This window comes from Pan paniscus, chromosome 17, assembly GCF_029289425.2.
Source record: "Pan paniscus chromosome 17, NHGRI_mPanPan1-v2.0_pri, whole genome shotgun sequence".
Classification (NCBI taxonomy): domain Eukaryota; kingdom Metazoa; phylum Chordata; class Mammalia; order Primates; family Hominidae; genus Pan; species Pan paniscus.
The window spans coordinates 67,087,443-67,112,791 of record NC_073266.2 but is presented as its reverse complement, the minus strand read 5'-3'; the positions used below and the strand labels follow the sequence as shown (position 1 = coordinate 67,112,791).

Below are 25,349 nucleotides of genomic sequence, written 5' to 3'. Positions count from 1 at the left end.
AGAGCTTCATTCTTGTCACCTAGGCTGGAGTGCAACATTGTGGTCTCAGCTCACTGCAGCCTCCACCTCTCAGGTTCAAGTGATTTTCCTGCCTCAACCTCCCAAGTAGCTGGGATTACAGGCACACACCACCATGCCCTGTATTCTTTCTTTTTTTTTTTTTTTTTTTTTTTTAGTAGAGATGGGGTTTCACTATGTTAGCCAGGCTGGTCTCAAACTCCTGACCTCAGGTGATCTGCCTGCCTTGGCCTCCCAAAGTGCTGGGATTACAGGCTTGAGCCATCACGCCCGGCCCAACTTCTTAAAGGAAGAGATTTTTATCTGTTTTGTTCATGCTATGTCCCTGGCACCCAGATCCATCCCCAGCACATGCTAGGAGATCATCATGTCAACGTGTCCTGGGTGGAACGTGTGAGAAAGTCCTGGTTACCTGGTTTCGTTTTTCATCCTCCAGCCATCCCGACACTTGCGAAACCAGAGCTCCCGGCCTGGGGATATGCTGGTGTTCTCAGGGTCTTCTGCACAAAATGTCAGTCTAGGAGGGAAAAGAAACCACTGATGTAGGCAGAACTTTAGGGGGAATCCAGCTGTGCTTTCTAGATTCAAGGTAGATGGGTGAGGAGGCAGGGGTGAAATTTTCATGCCATGCCCCGACTCAAAAGCCTTCAGAATTCCCCATCACTACTGCAGGGACTCTAACCTGTGTCTCACTTTGAGGCTTCCATGATTCGGCCTTATGCAGCCTCCGCCAGACCTCTGCCACCTGCTTCCCTCTGTCTATCCAAAAGGCCACCTGCCTGTCAAGGCCATAGCCTCTCAGAAGCCTTCCTGACTGCCTAAGCCCTCATTAACCTAACCCTCCCTTGGCCTTTCAACTGGTTACAAAGTATGTCCTTATATAAATATTGCTTTTGTTAGTGTTGCTACTTCTTGCAACATGGAGTTTTAAAAAATGTTTTATTTTAAGACGTTATGCCCTATGTGAATAGGGCTTGCTTGCTGATTTCTGTGGTTGACTTCTCCGTAAACTTGAACGGAGTGATTCAAAGTACCTCTAGTCCAGTGCTCTGTAAATATCCATTGACAAGAGCAACTGCAACTCAGCTGCAAGTCAAAACCAAAGATTCAGCAAATGGACAGCCAAGACCACAAGAAAGAATCAGGGCCTAATAACCATTTCCATGTAACTTATGGCTGCCCCACGCAGCCTCAGGGGCGTGTGATTAGCGTGACCACGTAATCCTTAAGGGTGTGGGGCACCTGACCCTGGAGCTGAGGCAGGACAAAAGCCCCATTCAGAAGAGCTTAAGAACCTTTCCCAGGAAGCCCTAAGGACCTTAGGACCTATATGTTTATACACATATAAAAACATGACCTATCTCACGCACAATCAGGAAATGCAAATTCAAACAACAGCAGGGGGCCCATTCACACCTAACAAAATGACAAGAATGTCCCACCAGACCTGGGTGAAAAGGAGGGAAAAGGGAACTCTTCATCCATAGTTAAGATGGAAAATTAGTTCAACCACTTTGGAGACAGATTTAACAATATCTGTTCAAGCTGGAGAATGCATATACTACAACCCAGCAATTCCACTTTTTAGAACACATGCTGAGAAACAGCCCTTACACACATGTGCACAAGGAAAATGCAGAGGATGTTCATCTCAGCACCATTTGTAACTACAAAAAAGCAACAACAACTCAACTATTCAGCAGAACAATGGCAAAACTATTTGTGCAATGGTGATTTACATACAGGAGTTAAACAAGAATAGATTAGATCTTTATGTTTTGGATAAATTTCACAAACAATATTAGAATGAAAAAATCAAATTGTAAAATATTATGTCCACTCATGTAAAATTCAGAAGCATCCAAAACAATTCTATACATTGTTTATGTACACAAACAGAAGTACTAAGGCGGCCGGGCATGGTGGCTCACACCTGTAATCTCAGCACTTTGGGAGGCTGAGGCAGGCAGATCACCTGAGATCAGGAGTCTGAAACCAGCCTGGCCAACATGGCGAAACCCCATCTGTAATAAAAATACAAAAATTAGCTGGGCATGGTGGCACACACCTGTAATCCCAGCTACTCAGAAGGCTGAGTCAGGAGAATCACTTGAATCCGGAAGGCGGAGTTTGCAGTGAGCCAAGATTGTGCCACTGCACTCCAGCCTGGATGAAAGAGAGAGACTCAGTCTCAAAAAAAAGAGTAAGTACAAAGGGTATAAAAACATGATGGAAGGAAACACACTAACATTTGTTAATATTGAAATATTAGTTATATTTGGTTTGAAAGAAGAAGGGTAGAGCAGAGAAGGACACAGGGGCTTCAACTGTATCTATAATGTTTTACTTTTTAAAAATCTGATATCTAAACCCAAATGGAAAACTACATTTGTGAGTCTCAATGTTGATTTAATAGGTGTTTATTTTCTTTGAAATATTTTATTTATAAATGATCATCTTTCTGCTCTCACATCCATAGGTATAGTTTGTACCTGCGAGGGCCCAGAGAAGTAAAAACATACACAGTCTAGACCACAGGCCAGCACCCCCAGTTCACAGGTTTCTAGACTAGAATCATTCAGCTGAGGGCTCCAAGCCTCCACTTCACTTCCCTCTGCTGCCAAGCTGTGTCATAGATGACGAATGTAAACCAGACATGGCAGGAATTATAATGGAGAAAATGCCAGAGGAGGGACAAAGAGGGAGGCAGCTGCCTCCTCCCATGCCAAGGCTGGCAGTGACCTCTCTAGAGGTCAGCTGAAGGACTTGGTTAAGGAAACTCTCCCCTCTTGACAAAGGTCTCGCAGGCTTCCCTGGCTTCTGTTTAGAAAAAAGCCTGCTCAGGGAGTCAAGACACGATGTTAGGAGCTGATAGAAAGATCTGGATCTTTTATGCTAGGCTTGGGGTTAAAAGAAATGGGAAACTGCCAGCTAGTGTGGCACAGAGGATTCTCTGTTACTTGCAGTTAGGACCACAGCCCCACATCCTTGACTTAGAACCTCTGAAGGAGAGAGAATAATGCTCTGAAAATCAGATGCTGGGGAAAACCAGCTCCTCCCACAGAACTCATCCATGGGGGCTCTCTGGAAGTGATACTCCAGTCTGCTTTGCTCAGAAGCAAGCAAAGCCTTTTGTCTGCATGGACCCCACAGTAAACACATCGACAAGGCAGCACTCCTAAAAAGCCCAGTCCAGGAGAAGTCCCCCTCCTCCAGGCTGACACAAGGCCTGGCAAACAGAGCCAGAGCTGAATTCCTGCCTCCACTGGCCCACCTCTCTCCCTGAGGGCCCATGTTCAGGGCATGAGATGCGTAACAGTTTTGATAGAAGCCTTGATCTGAAAGTCACTTGTCCTTGCAAAGGTGTTTGAAGTTTTACCTGCATGCTGGAGGGAAGGATTGAGTGTGGATGCAGCAAAGGAAAGGAAATGTCACAGGCACAGCCTTCTGTTCCCCACCTACACCAGGCAGAAGAAGGAGCAGGAGGCACTTACTTCCGCTGGGTTTCCCCAGACTTCACCCGGATGCGCCTGATATTCAGCTCCCGTCCGGGGTTGCGGGGTTGAGACAGGTAGCTGCGAAACTCCTTCCACAGGTTATACCAAGACTGAGAGGCCCCCTCCCAGGTGAGCTGGATCTTCAAGAGGTCTCCCAAGTCCTCCTCGGTGTAGACCAGGAAGGTGTTGGTGGCATTCTGCTCGATCCGCTCCACTCTACAAGTGGGAGAGAAGCTGATCTCACTCCCCTAACAGCTGGAAAACTGCCACACTGTATAGGGTGACACAGTGGCAGTAACAACCCCACATAGACAGGAGAGAGACAGTGTGAGTGATTTCCCCACCTCTATCCCTCTACTTCCTACCAACAGGACCAAGATGGAAGCTCAGGTGTACTCTCCACATGGGCCAAACTAACTTTGCCCTCAGCACTCCAGCTTCTTATCAAAACGATTCCTGGGCACCCCCTCCACCCCACTTATGCTACTTCCTGAAAAGACAGAACCAAGAAAGAACACAATAAGAAAACACAAAGAAGTCACATCCCCACTCAAGTGCGCTGTTCCGCTCAGCCTTAGAACCTCTGAAGGAAAGAGTTAATGATGCTCTGAAAATCAGATGCTGGGGAAAACCAGCTCCCCCCACAGACCTCATCCATCCCACAGACAGGCATCTGTCTCCCCCAAACTCCTAGCCACTTCCTGTCTGTCCCTCTCATTTGGCTTGGCCTCATCTGCCTTGCCCTACCTGTGTGTAAGTGTGCATGCGCGTGTACAAACCTGGTCTCCCAGCTAGACTGTGAGCCCTGAGAAGTGAGCTACTTTGATGATGTTTCATCACAATCCCAACATTACTTGGCATGATGCTTTGTCCCTGGTGGATACTCAACAAACATATACAGATCGCTATGCACCCCTCCCATAGCCACATCATTAGGAAAGGTCCAGGGATGACGTTTATGAAGTTACAGATTGCCTGAAGCATCGTCAGGCATTGCCTGGAATGAAACAGCAGTTTCTGCCCAGCTGATCCAGCTGCTGACCCAGCAGCTTCTCATGATGCCGATTCATCCCAGGAACTTTTCTCCCCGAAACGCTGAGTCAGGGCTTGGTAGAGAAGGTGCAGCGGGAGAGAGGACTGCAGAGGCCAGCTAGACCACCTGGCTCCTCCCTGAGCAGTCGGACTGCACTCTCCTGCGTGCTGTACTCGTTCACACGCTCCCTTGTGCTCTCTCATTCTCAAACCAACCTGTTCTCTGTCCCGAACCCAGCAAGGGAAACGGATGACTTACATTTCCAGTGGCAGAGTCTGGGAATCTGCATTAGTGCCATAAAGGGTGACGTAAAAGGTGGGCTCAATTTCTCCCATGTTCTTGTAACTGAAGACATGGATTTTCATCTGATAATGGTAAACTGCAGCGACAGCAGAACAAAGATGCTTGTAACCCTTGCTTGTCATCACAGGAGACCCCTGACCCAAACTGAGTCACCAGCACAGAGATTTTAGGGCTGGTGTTCTTTTGGTTGAGCCCAGCCTGCAGCCCCCATCTGCTCTTGTTCTGCCCAATGCCATAAGAGGCCACTGCAGTATGGAAGGAGCCCTGCACTTGGGAGTTAGATCTTTTGAGGATTTTCACTTAGCTACTTTCTAACTACGTGCCCCTGGATTAAGGACCAAGGTATTAACCTCTCTGAGCCTCAACTTCCTCATATGTAAAATAATACCCACAGTACCCAGAAAACCTTGTGATTTTACAGCACATTATAAAAATGTAACACGTCATTTTGGTCCCCTGTTCATCTGCCTCAGGTTTCTTGTGATGATCAAATGAGAAAACAAATATGAAACAGCTTTGAAAGTTAAATGCAAGATAGAAATTTAAGATATTGATATTGTGATCATGGACTGATAGCCACATCACAAAAGGGGTCCACACTGTTTATTTTGTAAAGATTCCCTTTCCTAGGACATGCACAGTGTAATCTGATTTGCAACGATTTGATTGGATTGTGCTGGCCACTTCTCCTGGGCTAGGACATGCCCTGCTCTGCAGCATGGTATTAAGAAGGAGGTATTAAGGGCCTTCCTCAGGGACACTCCAGGGACTGAAGGTTACCTCTGAAAGGCATGCCTGCCCGGGTTTTTAGGTACATTTTGCTGTTCCTCTTGTTCCTCATTTTCTTGGCATTGTAGCCAATGCTATTACAACGGTTCTTGCGGCAGCTCAGACAGATCCCCTTTTTGAAGCGATTGGAGTCAGTGCACTGGAAGGCAAAACTCGGCTTGTCCTGATTCACCAGAGAGTCAACAAAGAGGTGGACGGCTCGCTCATGCTCACATTTTACCACCTCTGTGATTGCTGGGGGTGGGAGAGATAAAAAGCATGCAGGATGAGCCCTTCTTGATGATTAGACACTCAAATAATAAATACTGTACTCCTCAACAGTGATAGCTGTTTATTGTTGCTGTTAGTATTTTCATGTAATTCTTTTGCTTGTTTATTTGTTTTGAGACAAGGTCTCACTCTTGCCCAGGTTAGAGTGCAGTGGGACAATCATGACCCCCCGCTCACAGCAGCCCCAACTTCCGAGATTCAGGTGATCCTCTCACCTCAGCCTCCCCAGTATCTGGGACGACAGGCACATGACCACCACACCTGGCTAATTTTTGTAGTTTTTGTAGATATGGGGTTTCACCACATTGCCCAGGCTGGTCTTGAACTCCTGGGTTCAAGCAATCTTCCCACCTTCGCCTCCTAAAGTGCTGGGATTACAGATGTGAGCCGCTGCACCCGACCTGTGTAATGCTTCATTAATGTCCAGCAAGGTGCTAGGTTCCCATTAAGATGTAGAGGAATTTAAGGCCATTCATGCTGCCTAACTGTTCACTCTCTTGATGGGAAGACAGCACGAATACACACAAAGCAATAAAGAGCAAGAACGCCCATATAATAAGTGCTAAGTAGGGTGATGCAGACCAGCTGTGCAGCAGGAGTCACTACCTCCTAATAGGGCTATACAGCCACAGAATGCTGCAAATGGATCAGATCCTAAACATCATCTCACGCAGGGCTCAGCAAAATATGGCTTGCAGGTTTGCTACCTCTTTTTTTTTTCTTTGCTTTGTTTTGTTTTTGTTTTATAGACAGTGTCTCATTATGCTGCCTGGGCTGGCCTCAAACTCCTGGGCTCAAGTGATCCTCACCTGGGCCCAAGCAGTCCTCCTGCCTCAGCCTCCCAAATAGGTGGGACTACAGGTGCACCACACCATGCCTGCTGGCCACCTGTTTTTGTAAATAAAGTTTTATTGGAACAGTCACCCTCATTTGTTTATATATTGTCATGGCTACTTTCATGCTACATCAACAGAGTTGGAACAGAGGCAATACGGCCCACAAAACCTAAAACATTTACTAGCTGATGCTTTAAGATGTTTGACAACCTCATTCTAGTCTAATCCCTTCAATTAAAGATTATGACCCAAAGGTCCATAGGGGTGAGGTAATCTGCTCAGGGTCATAGAGACAGTTGGTTACAAAGTTAGGCATACAATTTGGATTTTCGGGCCCAAATAATTTCTGGGATCTTACAAAAAATTTGGCATAGCCAACCCCAACCCTGCCTCATTGGCACCAGCAGCCTTAAGAAATGCTATCATCCAGCCGGGCACAGTGGCTCACACCTGTAATCCCAGCACTTTGGGAGGCCAAGGTGGGTGGATCACCTGAGGACAGGAGTTTGAGACCAGCCTGGCCAAAATGGAGAAACTCCACCTCTACTAAAAATACAAAAAATTAACTGCACATGGTGGTAAGCACCTGTAGTCCCTGCTACTTGGGAGGCTGAAGCAGGAGAATCACTTGAACCTGGAAGTGGAGGTTGCAGTGAGCAGAGATCACACAATTGCACTCCAGCCTGGGGATCAAGAGTGAAACTCCATCAAAAGAAGGAAAGGAAGGAAAGGAAAGAAAGAAAGGCCATCATCCTATATTCTGAGGAGGGAGTAAAATCCCCTTGCATGGACCTCCAAACCCTGCAGAGCTACTTGGATTAAACCGGGAGAGGGGAAGACTGAGCATCAGGGCAGGACATGTGGAGGGCACAGCATCAGAGTGGAGAGAGCTGCCTGGGGTCAAGACAGGAAATGCTGTCAGCAGCCAAGGCAGTAAAAGGATAAGAAACCCCCCCAAAATTGGTCACTGCCCTACACCTCAGTTTTAGCAGCAAATTCAGTTCAGCCCAAATCTGCTGAGAATAAGCTCAAGCATTCAGAAGATAAATTTTGGAGCCAGGTATGGTGGTTTGCGCCTGTAATCTCAGGCTGAGGCAGGAGGATCATTTGTTTCCAACCTGGGAAACATAGTGAGGAAGAAGGAGAAGAAGAAGAAAAATGTTAAGTGAGTGGAAAAAACTTAAGTGAAATGGTTTTGCTTCTTTAAAATGTTACCAAAAATTAAAATAGAGTGTATCCATGCTATGGAATATTATACAGCCTGTAAAAATAATGTTAGTAAATCTGTGTGCTCTGATATTTAAGAATATCCATAACAGCAAGATGCAGTGGCACATGTCTGTAGTCTCAGCTATTTGGGAGGCTGAGGCAGGGGGATAGCTTGAGCCCAGGAGTTCAAGGCTGTAGTAAGCTGTGAATAGCCACTGCACTCCAGCTTGGGCAACATAGCAAGCTTCTGGCTGGGTGCAGTGGCTCACACCTGTAATCCCAGCACTTTGGGAGGCCGAGGCAGATGGATCACCTGAGGTCAGGAGTTTGAGACCAGCCTGGCTAACATGATGAAACCCCATCTCTACTAAAAATACAAAAAATTAGCCGGGGATGGCATGGTGGTGGGGGCCTGTAATCCAAGCTACTGGGGCTGAGACAGGAGAATTGCTTGAATCTGGGAGGCAGAAGTTGTAGTGAGCTGAGATCACACTACTGAACTCCAGCCTGGGCAACAACAGCAAAACTCCGTCTCAAAAAAAAAAAAAAAAAAAAAAAGCAAGATTCTGTCTTTTAAAAAAAAGAAAAGAAAAAGAATATCCATAATATATTATTACAGGAAAAAAAAGAAAGTTGAAAAAAATTAAAATAAAAATAAAGTTGCAGAACAATGTGATTTGGGGGAAAAATATGCATGCAAATAATTTGCAAAGAAAAAAGACTAGAAGGATACACACAAAAGCATTCATACTGGCTACATCTGAAGAGTGGAAGTAGGGGTGGGAGTGGGAGTGCACTTTTGCTTTATTCAAGTCTATAATGCTTGATTTCTTGTTCAACAAATGTGTGTATTCCTTTTGTCATAAAAAGAAATTAATCAGCCGGGTGCGGTGGCTCACACCTGTAATCTCAGCACTTTGGGAGGCCAAGGCAGGTGGATTACTTGAGGTCAAGAGTTTAAAACCAGCCTGGCCAACATGGTGAAAACCCATCTCTACTAAAGATACAAAATTAGCCAGGCATGGTGGCACGTGCCCGTAGTCCCAGCTACTCAGGAGGCTGAGTCAGGAGAATCGCTTGAACCAGGGAGGTGGAGGTTGCAGTGAGCCGAGATTGCACCATTGCACTCTAACCTGGGCAACAAGAGCAAAACTCCCTCTCAAAAAAAAAAAAAAAAAAGAAAGAAAAAGAAAAGAAAAGAAATTAATCAATAACAACTGTGACCTTAAAGCGTGAGAAAGCAAAGCAGGAACCACTGGGTCGGTTAGTCTTGGGGAACAATGAGAAACATTAAATACAGCATTGGAGGCCTCTGTGGTGGGAGGTGAGAATAATGAATAAATAGTGCCTGCAGCGCTAAAGGCTCTGGCTGATTTAGAAGGAGATGGGATAAACTGAGTCAAACACAAAGCAGAAAAGAGGGAACTCACTTCCATATGCAATTGATCCCAAGACATCGTTGAGTCCACAGCCTGGCTGGAAGTCACCCCCATTGGGGTAGATGTCAATGTGGCCCACAGGCATCTGAATACCAATGCTCAAGCCGAAGGAACGCGTGTAGGTGTGGAGGACATCCACAAAATCTGCATCGTCCGGAGAGAGCCTCTTGTGGATGTCGGCCCCTTCAAACATGGGCCCGGCAGGATCCAAACCTGCAGCAGAAGGAGGCCCCAAAACAGCTGTGTCAGGTGCACCTGGTCAGTGAGTCCTGATTACAAGTTAAGTCTGAGTGTGCAGAATGAAGATGACTTCTGAGACCAGCTGGGAGAATCAAGACATGGAAAGCATGGAAGAAAATAAGAAACCCATTTCCATATGCAGTTGACCCCAAGACATCATTGCAGAAATTAAATCCTACTGTTACGGAATTTATACTTTCTTCTGAAGCCTTCATGTATCCCGTCACCTCAGCCAAACCCCGTCAACTAGCCACAAGTTTCGCTGCCACACAGCTCCAAGGAACTGCTCCTGTTAAAACTGAAGCAATTCTAGAAAGAACTCAGACTGCCTGAAACTAAGCCATTTGTCCCATTCATTCTGCCACTGAGCATCTTTCACGTCCTTAATTGTAGCAGAATTTTTACAGAATAACTAAGCTGCCTACATCCTTCTGGAAGGAGAATCCAGTCTCCCCAAACGGAGCTATTTGTATCTGAATTTATTCTTCTTCCTTTAGTCAGGCCCAGGGGTGGAATGGTGAGAGAGAAGAGGACACCCAATACACTGAGAATCCATACATCAGGCCTCCAGAATTCCTCTATTTTGCAGCCACCGTGAGAAAACCTTTCTGCCTCCAAACATTTTGTGTTGAGCAGGCAAGCGGCACTGTTGAGAGCACTGGTTCTCATATTTGAAATTGGGAGCTTGTTAAATTTAAATTCCACCATACAGCTACAAAAAAATCTGGAAGGACACACAAGCAACTAGTTACCTGTATGCCTGTGCGTTGGGGGAGAGAGTGGGTAAGGGACATGGACAGGTAGCAGAGCAGTAAGAGAGACTTTCACCATCTTTTGATTTGAAAACTGCATTAATGTAAAACCATTCCAAAAGAGAACTTGCAAAGTATAAAATGCAGATTCCCAAGTCCCTGAACTCCTAGTGGGTAGATATGAATTATGGCACGTAGAAATAGATATTTATTCCCCGGATGATCCTAAAAGTAGGTATTCTGTGGGCCAAATATTGAAAAACTTCCCTGTGTTTCATTATCATTTATAAAATGGAACCTGAATTTATACTTTAATTCAAAGTCCATGTGAGATCTTAAGAGACGGAGTGCCTGTCAGTATTAGCTACTATTACCAAGCCCAAGTGCTTATGGGAACCAGATTTATCCCAACCAGAATGGCTCTTTGCCCCACAGACACACAGGAAGGACCTGGAGAAAGTTAAGGGATGAAATGTGCCAGAAAGGAAGGGCCTCTGGAACAGTGGTTCACCACTACAAGTGGCTTTGCCCCCTAGGGGACATCTGGCAATTCCTGGAGACCTTTTTATTGCCCCCATTCTGATGGAGAGAGTTGCTAGCATCTAGCAGGGCCAGGCCAGGAATGCAGCTAAACATTCTACAGTGCACAAGTCAATCCCAACACACACACACCCCACACCAAAACCTTACCTGGCCTCAAATGTCAATATTGCCTAGGCTGAGAAACCCTGGCCTCGAAACACCAAGGCTGGGAGGAGATGTGACCAATAAGAGTTCTGAAAGGAGGACATGGGTAACGAGCGTGTTCACCAGACCACAGCACATTAGAACCAGGGAGCCTATCAGGAGACTTGGGATGGTAGTTTCAGAATAAACAAGAGGCAGAGCTACCGTCTAGAGTGGACGGTCAACTTGCAGAACTCATTACTCACATGAGAACTGGTAGAGGCTGAAACGCTAAATAGTTTCCAAAAATTTAGATAACTTTTTTTTCTTTTCTTTTTTTTTTTTTTTTTTTGAGATGGAATCTTGCTCTGTCACCCAGGCTGGAGTGCAGTGGCACGATCTCGGCTCACTGCAGCCTCCGCCTCCTGGGTTCAAGCGATTCTCCTGCCTCAGCCTCCTGAGTAGCTGGGATTACAGGCATAAGCCACTGCACCCAGCCAAATTTAGATAACTTTATGTGCAACCAAGACAGAAAGGGAGCCCAGGCTGCTTGAGGGTTTATCCCTAGCCCAGGACCCAAAAGAAAGATGGCACAAAAGCAGTGTGCTCCCAGAATAGCCCACGACAACCCATTTCAGAGGCCGCAAGGACCGCAGTACTGACACAGCGGCCTCTCCCTGCCTCTCACCATGTCCCCTGGAGGAAAGAGAAAGAGAGCAACATTCTGCTTTGCAATCAATACGAGAGAGGCTCTTTACTTGGTGTGAACAAAGGTCCCCACCAGACGGTCAGTGCCATGGAAACCAGGCTGTGCTGGAGGAATGCAGGCAGCTGATGGGGTTTCACAGGCTGGCTGGCAGGCAAGGCTGGGCCTTCACCTACCCAGCCAGAGCCTGCCTGCCCTGCTCTGACTGTCCCTGACACATATCTGTGGCCCACAGATTCAGGGGTACAGTGGCACATTTAACTTTTTTAACTAGGGATGAATGACAGGGAGAACTGCCTCCTTAAATAAAGAGGAGATAGAGAACCTCCGCCGCTTCTTCCATTCAGTCATAGACTCCTCCGAAGTTGCTTTGTCCAGCAAATGGAGCACACACACATGCACACATGCAAAACTTCCAGGGCTGTGCATTCTGGCCTGGCAGGGCAGGGCCTGCTGTAGTTCAATGGCTTTTTTTTTTTTTTTTTTTTTAAGACAGGGTCTCACTCTTTTGCCCAGGCTGGAGTGCAGTGGCCCAGTCTCGGCTCTCTGCAACCTCCACCTCCTGGGCTCAGGTGATTCTCCCACCTCAGCATCCCGAGTAGCTAGGATTACAGGCATGCACTACCATGCCTGGCTACTTTATCTCTGTCCACAGAAGAGAGGCAGCATGGCACAGCAGTGAGGTGCATGGGATCTGGAATCTGACAGCATGGGTTTGAGTCCCAGCTCTGCTACTTATAGGGCCCAGGATATTGGGCCCTTTACTTAATCACTGAGTCCTAGTTTCCCCCTCAGTAGAATGTTCGGGGTTGCTATGTGGTTCAGAGATAGCATAGAGTAGCTGTCATATATGAGGTGTTTTTTGTTTGTTTTTTATTTTTTATTTTTTATTTTTGAGACAGAGTCTCACTCTTGTCACCCAGCCTGGAGTGCAGTGGCGCGATCTCAGCCCACTGCAACCTCCGCATCCTGGGTTCAAGAGATTCTCCTGCTTCAGCCTCCTGAGTAGCTGGGATTACAGGCACCCACCACCATGCCCGGCTAATTTTTGTACTTTTAGTAGACATGGGGTTTCATCATGTTGGCCAGGCTGGTCTTGAACTCCTGACCTCAGGTGATCCACCCACCTCGGCCTCCCAAAGTGCTGGGGTTACAGGCGTGAGCCACTGCGCCCGGCCACGCCCGGCCACACATGAGGTATTTGACATTAGCTAGCATCTAGCCTGCACATATGGACACATTTCTTGAATAAATTCATCTGCTTGCTTACCTGATTATAGCAAACAAGGCACAGGTTCAACTATAAATATATGACCTCTTTCCTAGTATCACAGGCTTCTCTCAGAAGCCTAAGAAAGTAAAACTCTAGCAAATCCCCATCCACACCCTCTGGTCCAAGCAAGATTGGGGTTCAGATATACCCTTGCAAGGCCCAGGCTAAGGACTGCCTGGTGGCCTTAGCATAGTGGCATCACTGGACGCAGGACCCCATGCAAGTCTCAATCTGTCCTCTTACCAGTTGCGATCACCTTGTCCACAGGTCCATGAGAAGTCTACCAAGGGGAAAGGAGAGGACGCAGCCTCCCCCATCAGACATACACAACAGCGTGTGTCAGGGGTGCTGCTTGGCAACTGGACAGAGGCCAGGCCCCTTCTCTACAGAGAAAGGCCAGAGGGAAGGGACCATGCTCACGGCATGTGGGCATCATGCTCCATGCAAACATCCCAGAGCACTAATTAGCATTCTGCCTGGCTCTCCTGCCACCCTCAGGAGAAAAGCCCTCACCCCAGCAGATGCCACTCAAACAGGCAGGGGGAAAGAACTGGAAAGTTCCCTCCCTAGCCCCATCTCATTTCAGATTTAGAAATAGAGAAAGGCAAGATCTGCAGTTTGTCATCGTTACTGACATTCTGGGCCTGGACTGTGGTGTGTGCTACAATTTGAACTCAGGTGCCTGGATCTGAAACATCACACCTCTCATTCAGGGGCTAGGAAGAGGCGCTCAGACAATGGAACCCGAGTGGCTTCAAGTCAAACTGCTTTGCACCAGCAAGGGGTTAATGAGCAGTCATGGGTGGCCACACGATCATAGCCCACTTTGGGCAGCTCAAGCCCCACAGTCTTGGAAATCAAAAATAAAGCTCTCAAGCTGGGATGAATCAAGTCATTGGATCAACAGGCATGTGCGTGCATGCATGCTCATGTGTGTGCACGCACATACTAGACTCAAGCCCAGGGACAGGATTCAGGAGAGCCAGGAAAACTTCACAAATATTCTTTTAAAAATTCTACCATATCAGCTTGTCACTGAAATCTGAAATTCTACCTTTACCAAATCGTTATTTAGCTAAGGACTCTCTTCTACCTGAGTTTTGTTTTGTTTTTTGAGACGGAGTCTTGCTCTGTCACCCAGGCTGGAGTGCAGTGGCACAATCTCGGCTCACTGCAACCTCTACCTCCTTGGTTCAAGCGATTCTCCTGCCTCAGCTTCCCAAGTAGCTGGGATTACAGGCACCCGCCACCACAGCTGGCTAATTTTTGTATTTTTAGTAGAGACAGTGTTTCATCATGTTGGCCAGGCTGGTCTTGAACTCCTGACCTCGTGATCCACCCACCTCGGCCTCCCAAAGTGCTGGGATTATAGGTGTGAGCCACCACACCCAGCCTGAGTTTTGTTTTAAAATGAAAACACTGCAGGGAAAGGAATTGTTCAGATCTATCCTTCTAGGTGATCACCCTTAGAATCTTGGGAGTAAGGGGGAAGCTAGGGGTAATTTTAAATAAAATAATGCTGGAAGAAGGATAGAAGTTCAGGGCAACAAATTTACCATTAATTGTAGCATAGAGGAATCTCTGTGTATATACTTGAGGGGCCCAAAAATGAGAAAGAAAACCTTTTACACTTTTCACAATCATTAAATGATTTAATCCAAACTCTCATGTTAAAAGCTCACTAAGATGCAGTTTTCAACATGGAAAATTCAATTTTCTATTGACCCCCTGGGGACCAGTATCAGAAAGGTTCCTTTTATTACAAAGTTGAACCACCCGTTCCAGATTGGTAGCTCTCATTCATAAATATGCTCCCTTAACATGGGAAAGAGGCTATTGGGAGACAAGATAGAAATCAGAGGCAGAATTCAAACTAAAATCTACTATTCATTCTTTTCCCCTGAGTCCTTGGGTGGAGACCTGAAGGGAACACCCAAAAGCTTTGGGGCCAGGGCTCCATCCAGCTTCCGCTCTTGAGTTATTAGCTGTTTGCCCCTGGGCAAGTTGCCTCACCTCTCTGTGTTTGTTTCCTCACCTATTGGACCAGGCCTATGGTTTTCAAACTGTGTTCCCTGGTGCTCTGAGACTCTGAGATGCCTATAGGGAAGGGGAACGCCCACATTGGCAAGGCTAACACAAGCCGCCATATACCCACCCCACTTCACCCACAGCACCCCCCTTTCTATGTCTCATATACGGCGGGCCTATGCGAGTTCAATTTGGAAAAAAAAAAAAAAGTTTCTTGTGACTAAAAACGCTTGGGAAGTTTTGAATTAGATGCTTTCCAGGTTCCTTCCAAAGCTAGCTTTCTATGACTCACTCTGCTGCCTCATTTGGGAGCATTCTGGCTTAGCGCAGCTGAGGGAGCCCTTTAGTGATGGAAGTGGAGCTCACCTGTGATTCGGCCCACCGTTCCTTTCACGAAGTTGCCCGCATACCCGGCCACATGCGCTCCGAGGCTGTAGCCAATCAAGTGGACATTCCCGAGAGAAAAATCGTCCTTTTCCTATAGAAAGTCACCAAAGTATGTGAGCAGAAGAGCAGGGTCCAGAGCCCCCAGAATCACCAGCAGTTCAACAACTCAGTCACGGAGCAGGAGGAGATGCAGGGGCCGTGGGCACAGAGACTCCCCAGGGCCCCACTGGCTTTGCTGGTGATGCTACATGTGTGGGTCACAGCCAGCTTAGGGGAGGCCAAAAGGACCTGGTGGCACTGCAAATGCCAAGTGTGGGGACAGGGTGGAGGGTATGACTGGAGGCTGCGTATGTGGCTGTTCCCTACACATTTCCTGTTCTTTCTGGCAGTATCTAAGAGAGGGGAGGGTGGTGGTGAGGAGGTCAAAGCTGCCGTACTCACTGGAGACTGCAGTGCCAACCACAGCCCTCAGCAGAACGCCCTCTGCCTGCCCTCTAAGGCCTGACCTCCACCCAGCCCCAGGAGCTGCCAACCTCCTCCTCATAAGCCCATGTGGGACCCCAGACTTGACGCATTGTCCCCTGTCAGAGCACTCATCTGGGGGGTAAGGAGGTAACCCCATGGCTCGGAAACCAAACTCTATAGAAGAGCTTAGGCAGAGGACAGAGGGACTGCTCGAGAATCCTGACCAGAATTCTGCCAGAATTCATCCCATTCCATGGGAACAAGGAAGGCCAGGCCGGAATTGCCCAGATAATGGTGCCGCTTTGACAGTGTACCCTGCCCTGCCTTCTCCCAGCTAAATCCACTGATCTCAGGCAGATTATTAACCTATTAAAAGTAAATAGGCTGGGTGCGGTGGCTCACGTCTCTAATCCCAGCACTTTGGGAGGCCGAGGCAGGCAGATCACCTGAGGTCAGGAGTTAGAGACTAGTCTGGCCAACATGGTGAAACCTCATCTCTACTAAAAATACAAAAATTAATTGGGCATGGTGGCTCACACCTGTAATCCCAGCTACTTGGGAGGCTAAGGCAGGAGAATTGCTTGAACCCAGGAGGTAGAGGTTGCAGTGAGCCAAGATCATGGCACTGCACTCCAGCCTGGGTGACAGCAAGACTCTGTCTCAAAAAAAAAAAAGTAAATATAAGACTTCAAGATCTGTTTTCCACACTTCATATTATAAAAGAGGTATCAGGCAGGCTGGGCACGGTGGCTCATGCCTGTAATCCCAGTACTTTGGGAGGCCTAGGCAGGCAGATCATGAGGTCAGGAGATCAAGACCATCCTGGCTAACACAGTGAAATCCCATCTCTACTAAAAATACAAAAAAATTAGCTGGGCATGGTGACACACGCCTGTAGTTTCAGTTACTCAGGAGGCTGAGGCAGGAGAATCGCTTGAACCTGGGAGGTGGAGGTTGCAGTGAACCAAGATCACACCACTGTACTCCAGCCTGGGCAACAAAACAAGACTCCGTCTCAAAGAAAAGAGATATTAGGCTGCATTTTTGAAATAACCCCCTCCCCACCCTCAGCACAGCCATGCTTCAGAGACAAGAGCAGGCTTTGTAGGAATTTCAGATCACAAGCCCGGCCTGGTTCCTGGCCATCCCCAACCAACCTAAGGGCGTCTGTTTCTAAGATCAGGAAGAAACAACCCATAAGGCCAATTTTCAGCAAATTAAGTAACAGGAAAAATCCAGAGATCTATCAATAATTAAAAGGCTCTCAAAAAGTCCCAGCTTTCAAGTATTCCAAACAATACTTAATTCAATAAAACTTTTAATCTCAAAGATTTTTATCAGACTCCAGAAGTTCATGGCAACAGATGCATGACCTGCATTTCTTAAGAAGATTGGGTTTGAGATCCTGCTGGCGACAGGAGACTCCCTCTCATCCCCCAGTACCTGCAGCCAGTCGAGCATCCTGGCGATGCTGTGTCCCACCACCCTGGTATTATTGACCGCATCCGTGTAAAGCTGGTGGGCCAGGGGGAGCCAGTCAACCACAACTACATTGGCGTCTTTCTCTCTTGTGTGCAGGGCTGACACAAGTTTGTGCAGCCAGTTTTCAAAGATACCGCTCATCTGCAGAGAAAAGTGGAAGTTATTTTTTATTCTTGGTTTCAGAAATCCTAAAAAATATGGAATTCCTTTCTATATGACCCTCTCCCCAGTTAATTTTTTTTTTTGACTCAGGGTCTCACTCTGTTGCCCAGGCTGGAGTGCACTGACAACAATCTCAGCTCATGATAGCCTCCAACTCCTGAGCTGAGGATCCTCCCACCTCAGCCTCCAGAGTGACTGGGTTACAGGCATATGCCACCATGCCTGGGTAATTTTTAAACTTTTTGCAGCAACAGGATCTCACTATGTTGCCCAGGCTGGTCTTGAACTCCTGGGCTCAAGCGATCCTCCCACCTAGGCCTTCCAGAGTGCTGGGATTATAGGCGTGAGCCACCATGCCCAGTGCCCCCAGACAATTTTAGAACCTGCACATTGGCTGCTCAGGGACCAAACATTTGCACATAAGCAGGACCAGCACAGGCAGAATCACTATGCAGGTATTTGTCTTCCATTGCTCTTTACATCCCCAGTATTTCCCATCAAAACTTTCCTAGCTAATGTCCTATACTGTTGCCCCACTGTCTGTTAGGGCCACTATGAGATACGTGTTAAGGGTGATACTGGCATGAGGCTGGTCTGAGTCCCTGTTACAGGCAGGCAAGTGGCCTGGTCCATCCTTCAAAGGCAGCTAGGGAGGGTTGCCCTGGAGAATTAGCTTCTCTCTTAGAGATGCAGGGAGATGCTGTCTCCTAGGTGAATGCAGAGTTAACAAATGACCCCTTCCCACAACCCATCTCTGCCATCCCTCTTGACCCCAGAGTAGGGAAAATCTGTCCCCGGAATCCCAAATTACAACTCAGAACATATTTTCCCACAGAAACAAAGTTATAAATGGTGACTAGGTCCAGTTGTAAACCTATCCACAAGCACATTATCAAATAAATAGATTTTCTGTGCCTAGCCTGGGAACCCAAACACCATTTACAATCTTGCTTCTATGGGAAACTGCTGTTCCAAGTTCCAAACAGATTACAAAAGAACTTTCTGGAATGCAACCTACTTGTAAGTCGCAGGCAGCTTGTATTTGCATTTTGACAGGGGGCCTTAAAAAGATTCACACATATGATTCTGATTGTAGGTTGTGTGATGAGCAGGGTTAGACAGGCTCTTAATTATCTCTTCATTCAACTAGGTAGGCAGGCACCTACCCTCTCCTGCCCCTGAACTCAACCATGGATGACAGATTTAAAGACCCCAAAAGCATGTAACAGATATGAATTTCTCATCATTAAGAGGAGGACTGTCCCCTTCCAATTAGCCCAGGCAGAAATCTGCTCACTTAATAGTGCCATTTCCCTACAGACTGTCATTATATGAATGAATAAATTCCTCGCTGGTCAAAAGCTTCTGAAGCTGAGCACTAAAGCCCTTTTTTGTTGAAGTTTGTCATGGGCTTTTCAATGTGAATTGCTCAGCTAGGGCATATAAAGAGCCCCAGTGCCTTTAAACGGGGCTATCTCTATGCAAACAGGAGGGCACTATGCCAAGGGCAGTCAGCAATCCAGGCCAGCTGGCTACTCATAGGTTCTCAGAGCCAGTCAAGTTGCTTTAGTTAAGCTCAGCTCTCATGGCAGGACAGCCCCCTCCAGGCAGTGGTTGACCAGCGTAATTAAGTGTAATTAGAGGGGTCCTTAAGAGCCAGTGGAGCTGGGCTGCTGCCCTCAGGAGAGCCACTTTCTGAAAGCCCGTTGTATGCCATCATTAATACCACCCTGCTGGAGTCCAGATTGCCCCTTAGTGAATGCCCATTACATTCTTCACAGCTGTCTGAAATACAAGCAGCCCACAAGGAAAGGGGGGAAGAGGGTTTGGAATCTGGAAACACCAGAATTCTTTCTAATTGACCAAAACAAAGGGAATCAAACCTTATATAAAGCCACAGAGCTCCCTCCCCGGGCTCACCGTCCATCCGTGAATGATGAAAAAGGTTTTAGCTGTCATGTTGAAACTGCAGTCTTCTAAGGGCTGGCTGTGGCCGACGGAGAGGTAGCATCCTTCATGCTCTGGGTCCTTGGAGGTGCGGAGGTTAAACCTCACAGATGGTTTGACCTCAGTCTGTGTAGCTTTGGGTTTGTGGAGCTTATCTGGGGAGACAGAACAGAGCGTGGGTGCATCTAGCAGACTTGCGGAGTGAGAGACCTGGGGTCTGATTCTAGTTCAGTCGTGAGCAAATTGCTTAAGCCATCTGGGTTTCGGTTTTTACATCTGCTGAATGTTCCCTTTTCACCTCCCAGAAAAACTGTGAACATTTTATAAAAAAGGACATCTCATTTATACTTAAAGAGTATTAATTAGTCACTAGTATTAATTACTGTCACTCTGAAATAAATAGATCTCTCTCTTGCATTTCCCTCTTCTTTCCTATCAAAAGGAGTTCTACTTCCTTCCTACTTTTAGAGTACAGGTTCTCAATTCTTTTTCTGAAATGCTTGGGAGCAGGTGAGTTTCAGAATTTAGAAGTTTTCAGATTTTAGAAAGGCATCATGGAGCATACACCATATATTATATAATGCTGCCAGTGGGGCCTGGGCTATTCCCCCTGGATCCAACACCCTAATATTTCTGCAGAGAATACATAACCACTCACATTTGAGGGCAAATATAAAGATAACCAATAGCCTCCTGTTACCTCAGGCCAGGTTTTTGCTGCCAAATAAGTTCAGATCAGGTAAGGCCAGGTCTTGCTGCCAAACAAGTTACCAAACACATTTTCCAATTTTGAGAGTTTGTGGATTTTGGAATTGGAGGCAAGAGGCTGTTGACCTGCTGGAAAATAGGCTTCCCCTAGTGTTCCCATCTAGGGAAACTCAGGCATCCTCAGTGCCCTTTCTAGTGATGGCATGTGCCAGGCATTCATCTGGTTTGTTAAGTAAATGACTAAAGCCATGGAGAAACTCCTAAAAGCAACAAAAATCCCCCCTTCCAGCTTCACTGCTCATGCACAGTGCCACCTAGGAGACAGCCCTGCTCCCAAAGTGCAGCTCATGTCACTGATGGCCACTGTGGCTTAACACTAAGTAGGTGCTGTCATCATGACACCGTTTCAGAAAGTCATAAATAGACCCCACCCAGCACTCTTTCAGCCATCCTGGGATGCATCACTGGATAACTGGCTAGAAAGTTAGAGTATCAGACTCTCCTATCACCCAGCAGGGAAAGATGTCAAATGACCATCTTGGAGTTAATTTATCTCAGAGTTAAGAAGCAAAAGGAAGAAGATACCAAAAGGAAAGAGATATAGTGGTGGAGAGGGCAGAGGGGAAAGGAGGGAGAGGGGGGAAGAATGCAGCAGATGTAAGAGGGATAAGGTTCCAGAAAATGCTGCTGAATGCACATGAGCGGAAGTCAGGTTAACCGTCATGAAAGTAATGAACAAAAGCCCCAACCAGCAGAAATTTGAATCACGGACATAATGAGTTCGACAACTCCCCACCTTCTACCCAGATAGCCACTCATGCAGAGGCCAGATGGGGAAACCTAGGAGAAAAGAAGTCTCCTAGATTCCTGAGACAGATCTGCGGATAAACCCACATATAGACAAAGACTCTTCCTCTTAGCGTCTGACCTGCTCTGACCCCAAAGTTCTCTAGGTACATTCCTACTACTTTTGGCCTGGGTCACTTCAGCCTCTGGGACTTTCTGATTGTTCCTCACCCAGATGTCCTCATGGCTCCTTCTCTCACCCCCTTCAGCTCTTTGCTCAATGGTCAACTTCTCCAGAAAGGCCTTCCCTGACCACATCATAAAATCCCACCACCTTCCCCCACCAACATGCCCCACCTTCCTCCTCTGCTTGATTTTTCTCCATAATACTGAGCACCACTGATATTTTAATCAGTGCACTGTCTGTCTTCCCACCACTGAAATGTAAGTGTCACAAGGGCACAGATTGCCATCTATTTTGTCCACTGCTCTCTCCCCTGCTCCCAGAATAGTGTCTGACACTAAGTAGGTATGCAGTAAATACTTTTTGCAATGAAGGAAATGACTCACACATACTCAGAGGCCCAGAACACAGAAGTTAGAAGGAACTTTAGCATTTTACAGGTGAGGAGCCAGAGATGAGACCTGCCCTAGGCAATGCTTCTAGTTAGCACCAGAGTTGGAAACAGGTTGAGTAAAGCAAGGCTTTCCATTCATTCACAGTAACCCTCCCACACATACACAAGCCCACACAGACCATTTGGCACAACCTCAGCAGACTAGAAGATGAGATGATGGGGTTCCGTTTAGAGGCTCCCCAGCCCTCCACTGCTTATCAGCTGACTTAGTTCTCACTCTGATTCTGATTCCCCCAGAGCTGACTGACTCTGGCTCCCCCAGGGCAAGCTGCCTCCACTGGCAAAGGCTGCCATACAGAACCCAAGAGGAAGAGAAGCTAAAAGCCAGGCGGAGGAAAGGGAGGAGGAGTGGGAAGAGGAAGAGTCGGGGGAGCACAGGAGTGTTGAAGAGGAAAAGGCTGGCAACCTGGGGGAATAGGCCCGGCAGCTTCTAAGCACAAGCGACCCACCAGACGCTCCCTGCAAGCACGAATCAAACCAAAGCCAGCTACCCTGCCACCTGAACTTTCAAGACACCTACACCAAGATTAAAAGGCAGCTCCAGGAGACACAGCTCTGACAACCTTCTTGCCTCTCAAACCTCCAGGTTCAGGCATGATGACAAGGTTTCAGAGCTGCTGCCAGGCCGCTCGGCTGGCTGGACAGCACCAGCACTGGCTTAGGGAGCCGTATAAGGGAAGGAGGTGGGGGTGGGAGGGCTGGCAAGAGCCAGCGCACCCTGCCAGCCTTTGCCTTTTGCATGACTTGCCGGGGATGCCCCCATCAGACCAGCAGAGAGACAGGTGGACTCCAAGGTGGATTGGAGGAGAGAATGGGCAGCGCAGTGGGAAAGGACGAATTTCATAGGAACAAGGAGGGTTTGAAGAATCAGCAAGACAGAGGGGACCCAGCACAGAGAAGTGCCTGGGGGGAATAAAAACAAATGCACGTTACCTTCCAGCCGTCCCTCTGGACCAAAAGGTACGGGGCTCCCCGCAGCAAAGCAATAGCAGAGGCTCCAGAAACAGAGCAGAGGAACGGAGTTGCTCATCCTGCCCCGCCACACCCCCTCCCCAGAAACAGGAGTTTTAAAAAACAAAAACCACCTCTTGGTGTTTCCAGCAATCCCGGCCGGTAAGACCCTTCTCTCGGCCAGGGGCTGGGGGACTGGAGGCAGAGAAGGTGGAAAATGAAAACTTGGCGGCACGGAGCCCGGGCGGTGGCAGGGAGCGAGTGTGAACGGCTTGCCCCAGAACCAGATCTGCCCCCTTCCTGAGACGCCGGGAGGCAAGGGCTCGCTGCTGTCACGCTCCTATAGAGGTAGTTTTTAAAAGTATGGGAGTCATCTGACCCATCGCCAGATGGTGATTTGCATAATTTATTCCCGTCTCTGGGCTCTGATTGGTCACACCTTGCTGACGCCGGAACCGAGACTGCAGAAAGTTTGAATGAAAGCGCTGCACACTCACCGCGTGGACGCCGCACGCTCGGCCCCGCTTCCTCCCGGGCCCGCTCCGCAGGCAGCTGCGACTCCAGCAGCTCCAGCTTTCTCCCACTGCCCTCCTCCGGACACCCAGATCCTCCTCTCCCCACTGCCATCCCAAGTGGCGGAGGCGGACATTTCACTGAAACCCTGCGTCCGCTGGGGACGCGATCCCTGGAGAAGGAGAGCATCCTCTCCAAGGCGCAAAGCCACACACTCTCTGGGAGTGGTCTATCCGCTCCCTGGGCCGGGAGTCCGTCGGGGGAGAGCCACCTGGTCATCCCCTTTGTCCTCCTCTTCTCCCTCCCCTCCCGCCTAGCGAGGGCCGCAACAGGTGCAGAAGGCGCGGCCGCACAATAACCCGGCGGAGCTAAGGGGCTGTGAGCTGCGGCCGGCGCTGGAGGATCGCACAGTACCTGCTCGGAATCCTCGCTCCGCCACTAGCTGCAGAACTCCAAGCGAGCCAGCCAGCTTCTCCGAGGCGGTTCTCTCGTCCGCAATACGTGGGTGATAATGTATCGGCGGCTTAGGGATGTTGGGAAAACTAAGAGTTGACGTAGCAAAGCACTTAGCGAGGAGCGGAGCTCGTGGCAGGCGCTCTCCTATGGTGGGGTGGAGGGCTACGGGAACACCAGGCGACCTCCCCAAAGGGACCAGTGAGCCAAGATTTGGAGTCTAAGACGCGTGGCCAGCGCCCAGTGTCTGCCGATGAGCACTCACTCCTTGGCGAGTGAAATCAAGCATCTCCTTTCTCTCTGTTCTCCATCATTTCCTCCCGGCTCTCCTTCCCTTTATTGATCCGGGTCCTGGGGCAGAAAGCAGCGAGCGGAGGGAGAACTTGGCCCGGAGTCTGCGTCTGGCGCTGGGGAGCGGGGACTGAGCCCGGAACACCGACGGGGCGGCTGCGCCAACAACCACTGCGGACGCAGGGCGGGTGCGAGAGGCTGAGAGGCTGCGCCCCGCCATCCAGCCTCGCTCCAGCCGGGAGGATCCGGCTCTTTAAGACGATACCCTTAACCCTGCAGTCGCCCGGAACAGGTCCTGCCCCTGCCTGGGGAGGGAAAACCCCCACAGCAGTCCCGCGCCCCTTCCTCCCTAGCGTCGAGGATCCAACTGGAGAGACCTGTGTGAGGAAACCGAGCCGGAGCCAGCAGATCCTGTTCCGACCTCGCCTCATTACTTTTGTTACTCCAGCTGCCAGCAGAGCACGCTTTGTCCCTCCCGTGTGCTATCATTCATTAACAAGACGCAGACGGGCTTTAGTTTTTTAGTATAGAACTCAATGGTCTGTATGCGATGGTAAATATCACCCCCAGATATGTTGTTCCCACTCTGTCTCTCTCTTCATGAGGAAACTATTCAGGCATAGGTCTAATGTTATCTCCATTTTACAGATGGGAAAACTGAGTCATGGGGACAGGCTGCAGATTTGAAGAAGGTCTCAAGACAACCAGGTCTCTCTTCTCTGCTCTAGGTTCAATTTGGCCAATTGACCTTTAAATGTGAGCTCTTGGCAACCTGGTCTAGTGGCTGAGGCAGGGGGTAAGCTGTAGTCAAAAGTCCTCTTCCCTAACCCTGGCAACATAGACACTCATCTCTACCAAAAAAATTTTTTTAATTAGCCAGGCAAGGTGGTACACCTGTAGTGCAAGCTATTAATACTTGGGAGGCTGAGGCGGAAGGAGTCCTTGAGCCCAGGAGTTCAGGGCTGCAATGTATCATGATCACACCACTACACTCCAGCCTGGACATCAGAAGAAAAAAACTCCTTCCCTGTTCTGAGTTGCTCATAGCCATGGTCCCTAGAACATTAACTGGATAATGTGGAGAGTGTGTCTTGAGAGCCTTTGTTATAGGTGAGATACCCCCACGGAAGCTAGGGTATTTTGCAGGGTATTGTTGGAAGGTAGTCCTGCAAAGTTAGTTATCCTGCCTAGAAAAAAAGAAAAACCCGGCCGGGCGCAGTGGCTCACACCTGTAATCCCAACACTTTGGGAGGTCGAGGCGGGCGGATCACCTGAGGTCAGAAGTTCGAGACCAGCCTGACCAACATGGAGAAACTCCATCTCTACTAAAAATACACAAAAAATTAGCTGGGCGTGGTGGCGCATCCCTATGATCCCAGCTACTCGGGAGGCTGAGGCAGGAGAATCGCGTGAACCTGGGAGGCGGAGGTTGTGGTGAGCCGAGATCGCACCATTGCACTCCAGCCTGGGCAACAAGAGTGAAACTCCTTTGCAAATAAATAAATAA

The 25,349-nt window shown here is 48.3% G+C and overlaps 1 protein-coding gene across 2 annotated transcripts in view; it reads right to left on the bottom strand.

Moving 5' to 3' along the window:
- LIPG (lipase G, endothelial type) overlaps positions 1–24,355 on the bottom strand; it is a 29,978-nt gene extending 5,623 nt beyond the window's left edge. The window contains exons 1-9 of one of the 2 annotated variants that reach the window (XM_008952561.6): positions 23,513–24,355; positions 19,476–19,657; positions 17,355–17,534; positions 15,426–15,537; positions 9,386–9,607; positions 5,632–5,874; positions 4,807–4,927; positions 3,513–3,731; positions 431–535 (exon numbers count right to left, since the gene is read on the bottom strand). In XM_008952561.6, the coding sequence (XP_008950809.1) occupies positions 431–535; positions 3,513–3,731; positions 4,807–4,927; positions 5,632–5,874; positions 9,386–9,607; positions 15,426–15,537; positions 17,355–17,534; positions 19,476–19,514 (1,241 nt within the window). In that variant the 5' untranslated portion in view covers positions 19,515–19,657; positions 23,513–24,355. Of the gene's footprint in view, positions 1–430; positions 536–3,512; positions 3,732–4,806; positions 4,928–5,631; positions 5,875–9,385; positions 9,608–15,425; positions 15,538–17,354; positions 17,535–19,475; positions 19,658–22,567; positions 22,924–23,512 lie in introns of those variants that run through there. The other variant, XM_003827208.5, reaches the window with a different exon arrangement.
- Between the last annotated feature and the right edge of the window lie 994 nt (positions 24,356–25,349).